This window comes from Otolemur garnettii, unplaced genomic scaffold (genome assembly GCF_000181295.1).
Source record: "Otolemur garnettii isolate 467f Iridium unplaced genomic scaffold, OtoGar3 scaffold00096, whole genome shotgun sequence".
Classification (NCBI taxonomy): domain Eukaryota; kingdom Metazoa; phylum Chordata; class Mammalia; order Primates; family Galagidae; genus Otolemur; species Otolemur garnettii.
The window spans coordinates 7,325,553-7,330,272 of NW_003852491.1; the positions used below are offsets into that span (position 1 = coordinate 7,325,553).

The following is a 4,720-nucleotide window of genomic DNA, read 5'->3' on the forward strand; positions in this document are numbered from 1 at the left end:
AAAAAAAAAAAAAAAAAAAAGCCAGGCGTGCAGGGGTCACCTGTAGTCCCAGCTATTCGGGAGGCTGAGGCAAGAGAATCACTTAAGTCCAAGAGTTTGAGTTTGCTGTGAGCTGTGACCTACAGCACTCTACCTAGGACAATATAGTAAGACTCTGTCTCAAAAAAAAAAAAAAAAATTCTACTTCCAAAAATAATTTGACATTTGAAAACCACTAAACCAACTAAATTGTATTGAACTACGTGATCCCTTAAGCCCCTTCCAGAGCTTACAGATCATGAGAGGTTGCATTGAAAGGTGTTCAGGGAGGTGATTTGCTCTTTACAAGTTTTAAGACCCTGATGATGGACAGGGTAGAAGATGATGTCAGAATCCAGACACCCAAGAAACAAACTGCTAGGGATGGGGGAAGTGAGGGTGGAGCCCCATAGATATGATCTGAATGTCACATCTGTCTCTTAGCCATAGTGACTTCAAGTGAGTGGTGTAGCTCTATGAGCTCCATTTCCATATCTATGAAACAGAATGAATAAACCTTCACAAGGCATTGTCAGGTCCTTAGTAGGCACTCTTCTCAAAATGTGCCTGGCCCCAGGGGATGGCCTGTCCTCACCTAATGTGACAATAGGTCACATTCCACAATCTCCCAGACTCACTGATAGCACTAACTCCTCATCCACTCCTGAGGGACCAAGTGTTAAGAAGGTTGAAGGAGGCTTGGATGGGAAAGGAAAGCAAGATTAAGGTGGGATGGGGCAAAGAAAACAGCTGTGAAGATCGGGACCAGTCTGGAGGAGAGTCTTAGGGGCTAGAGCAATTGTGTAATCCTCATCCCTGGACAAATATGTATCCTGTTATGGGTGGGGCTGAACTGCAAACACCCACTGTGCCTCTGGTCTCATAGGCACAAGTCAGGATCTGAACAAGGTGATAAAGATTCCAGCTGAGGCAGGCAGCTGGGTGCTACAAGCCAGATGGAAAACGGGCTCTGTGCCTGGATCATGGTCTGTTTCTGGCCCAAGGACAGACCCTCTGTGTTTAGGAAGCAGGATCTCTGCAAAGTTGAGGGTTTTCTCACACCTCCCACATTGGGCTCCATCTGTGTTTATGCAGCATTCAAAGCATGGGACATGAACTTGGGCAGATATGGGCAAATCATGCTTTCTAAGCCTCAGATTTTAAGATTCCACTGAAACAAATATAAAAACACTTCCGGCTGAGTGCAGTCCTATGACAAGGGCAGCGTGAGACCTCATCTCCAACAAAAAGCACTTCCCAGACAAGGCCCTGGGGCAGCACTGGTTGTTCACAGTTAGGACTAGTGTCTCCTGCTGCCTGGAGCACTGTCCATGCACACATTTTAAGGACAAGTCTCTTATCACATAAAGGCTTTTATTGAACTCAAACTCAGGGGCTCCAAAGCCTGAGAAAAACACAGGAAGCTGGGGCGTGCACCCAAAGGCACAGGCCTACCCTAGAGTCCCACTCCCCACCCCACCTACCCTCTTACCCACTCCTGACTCACATGAGGGTCTCAGCAGCTACCAGTCTAAGCTACCCCACTCTAAGTAACCCTCCCTCTCCCACCCACCCCCACCCGCTCTAGCAGGCCAGGCACCCACCCACGAAGGAGCATGCTGCCAGCTCTCTGCTGACCTCTCTCTGGATCTCTCAGAGCCTCCTGTGCCTGTCTGGCTTCCCTCCAACCCCACTTCATAGCTCATTTCCCATAAGTCTCCAGGGCATGTCACTTCTTCCACTCTGGCCCTCTTTTCCCAGAATCTTCAAACTTCCATTCTCCTCCAGCTCTTCCCTATCCTCTGTAAAGGTTTCCCTAGCTCCCTGTCCCCTTCTCTTCTGCCTGCACCTCCCACCCATGCTGGGGCCCCAGGTCAGCGCCGGCCGGCTGCATGGGTCCGCTGGTGGCGGATGAGGTCAGAACTCTGCGAGAAGGCCTTTCCACAGTCATCACACTTGTAGGGTCGCTCACCACTGTGGACACGGTGATGCTGCAGCAGCGTGGAAGAGCGGCAGAAGCCCTTGCCACATACGGCACACCTGTAAGGCCGTTCACCTGTGTGGGAGCGCTGGTGCTGAATCAGCGTGGAGGAGCGATTGAAGGTCTTGCCACAGTCAGGGCAGCTGTAGGTACGGCCTGGCAGATGGGTGCGTGCATGGATGGCCAGCACAGAGCTCTGGCCAAAGCGCTTGCCACACTCAGGGCACTTGAAGGGCTTCTCACGGGCATGGCTGCGGGCGTGCGGAATAAGTGCTGACCGCTGGGAGAAGCTCTTGCCGCAGATGCCACAACTGAAAGGCCTTTGGCCAGTGTGCACCCTCTGATGGCTGCGAAGGGACGAGTTCTGGCTGTAGCATTTGCCGCACTCAGTGCAGCTGTAGGGCCGCTCATGGCTGTGGGTGCGCTGGTGCCGCAGGAGGTAGGAGCTGTCCCCGAAGGCCTTGCCACAGTGTGGGCACTTGTAGGGCTTCTGGCCAGAGTGGGTGCGCTGGTGGCGAAGCAGGTAAGAGCTGTCAGCAAAGGCCTTGCCACAGCGGGGACATTTGTAGGGCCGCTCACCGGTGTGTGTGCGCTGGTGTTTGATGAGGTCAGAGCTCTGGGAGAAGGCCTTGCTACAGACCTCACATTTATAGGGTTTCTCACCCGTATGGATGCGCTGGTGCTGGATCAGGGTGGAGCCTCGCCCAAAGCTCTTCCCACAGATACCGCAAATGTTAGGCCGAGGGCCCTGCCCACCCCTGGCCCGGCCACCCCTTCGGCCTGGACCCCGAAGGGCTCCTGTCAGACCCAGGGGATTCTGAAGCATCTCAAACTGGGGTGTAGCCAGTAAGGCTCCTGTAGGCATCTCAAAAGGTGGGCCTATGGGCAAGCCCCCTGTGGGCTGCTCCCCAAACTCCTGAGTGAAGGAGTCCAGGGGGTGAACTCCTAAGGGGATGGTCAAGGAATTCTTTTCCTCAGGATTCAGAAGCATTTCTGCACCTTCCTGGAATTTGGAACTTTGAGCTTCAAATTCAGAGCTTTGGGTTTTGAACTCAGGATTCTGGGATTCAAACCCTGGGCTCTGGGATTCGTACCTGGAGCTCTGAGATTCATATCCAGGGCTCTTGGGATCATACCCAGGGCTCCGAGGTTCATATCCAGGGCTCTTGGGTTCATAGCCAGGGCTTTGGGGTTCATACCTAGGACTCTGGGATTCAAACTCAGGGCTCTGAGAATCTGAATCAGGGCTTCTGGGTGCAAACTCAGGGCTTGGGGGCACAAGCCCAGGGCTTTGTGACTCAAACCCCGGACTTTCAGGCTCAAACCTGGGGCTTTGGGGTTCAAACTCTGGGCTTTGTGGCTCAAACCCAGGGCTTTGGGGTTCAAGTCCAAATGGTATCTCTTCAACTTCATAGTCCCCAGTGCCTTCTTGCTGGGAAATTTCCTCTTCCTCATTCTCACTCACGTTGCCTGCAGGATCAAAAAATTACAGAAACCCAGGTTGCGGGGGACCTGGAAGGTCATTTGGTTCATTAGCTTCCCCAAACCTCCCCCCTCCTCATGCAGGGTCGCTGGCCCTTGAACAGGTGCTGAAATTCCCACGCCCACCATAGTCGACTCAGAACACCCAGTCCCTGGCCCCCACCTCCTTCAAGTCCCAGATGTCCAAGCCCCAGGCCTTCTTTCCTTCCCACGAACCAAAGTTCTTTCTCCGACTCCCAGGTTCACTCCTCGGAGGGGCGGTCCCTCCTCACCTTTGAGGGACCTTTCAGGGCTTCCCATTTCGTCAGGACTTTGCATATCCTGGGACTCCAGGACCCACGGCGATGCCTCCCGCTCCATCCCCGCAGGTTTCCAGTGCAGCGGAGGCGGAGATGGTGGACGATCCTGCGACCTGGCACGAGTGCCCTGAGATCCAGGCCCTCGCTACCTCCCGCTCAGCACCACCAAGGGGACGCGGTTTCCCAGCTCCGGCCCGTGAGGCCGGACGTCTTGACCCTGGGCCTCTCCGGCCAGCCGAGCCCCTCCCCTACCCGCGGCCCCGCCCCCCTTCCAAGGTCTCGGTTTGCCCTGTGGCCCTCACGGGGCCCTACACGTCGTGGCCTCGGAGATGAGGGGCTTTACGACTCGCCTCACCACCCCCAGACACCGCTCCCCGCTCGAGACCCCACCGACTGGCCCCCCGGCCGGGTTGCGGCTGTCCAACTCCCCTCCCCCCCCCGTACAGGAAGTGTCCGTCCGCGGCCAGTTCCCCCCGCTGGCTAGAGCCGCGGCCGCTCTAGGAGCCGCTGGAGGTGGAAACTCGTTGGCATTAACCCTGGGCTGGATGGCCCCGGCACTGGGGAGAGGACCAGGCGCCCCAGAGACTGCAGGAGGGGCTGGAGCAGTTTGTATGCCTATGTTCTAGGTCTCCGTCAGTCCAGGGGCCTGTCTGTCCGTCTCCCGAGCTCTACGTCCGTCAGCGCTTGTGGCCAAGGGCGAGGCGACAAGCGAGACCAAGGTCAGCGAGAAGGAGCGACGCTTCCCGGCGCCAGCGGGGGCGGTGTCTAGATCCCCTCCCCTCACGGGCCTCCGGGTCAGCTCCCGCGGCGCCTCGGGAAACCGGACGGACTCCCCCTTGGACTCGTCGAGATTCTTAAGCCTGGAACCCCTCCTTGAACTCCAGTGCCACAACGGGGCTCCCGCACCTACCCCTTCTGGCCCCCTCCTTTCCCTGTTCTC

General features: G+C 56.2%; 1 protein-coding gene across 1 annotated transcript; it reads right to left on the reverse strand.

The window, feature by feature from the left end:
- Positions 1–1,375: 1,375 nt before the first annotated feature.
- ZNF768 (zinc finger protein 768) lies at positions 1,376–4,234 on the reverse strand. The gene is made up of 2 exons (XM_012808940.1): positions 3,754–4,234; positions 1,376–3,469 (listed from the first exon to the last, which is right to left on the reverse strand). The coding sequence occupies exons 1-2, from the start codon at positions 3,839–3,841 to the stop codon at positions 1,893–1,895; spliced, it is 1,665 nt and encodes a 554-aa protein (XP_012664394.1). The 5' UTR covers positions 3,842–4,234; the 3' UTR covers positions 1,376–1,892.
- Positions 4,235–4,720: the final 486 nt, after the last annotated feature.

Excerpts from the sequence above, each read along its gene's own strand:
- ZNF768 (XM_012808940.1), bottom strand. The coding sequence starts at position 3,841 with ATGGAGCGGGAGGCATCGCCGTGGGTCCTGGAGTCCCAGGATATGCAA. Across the intron at positions 3,470-3,753 it reads CCCTGAAAGGTCCCTCAAAG|GCAACGTGAGTGAGAATGAG; the intron begins GTGAGGAGGGAC and ends TTGATCCTGCAG.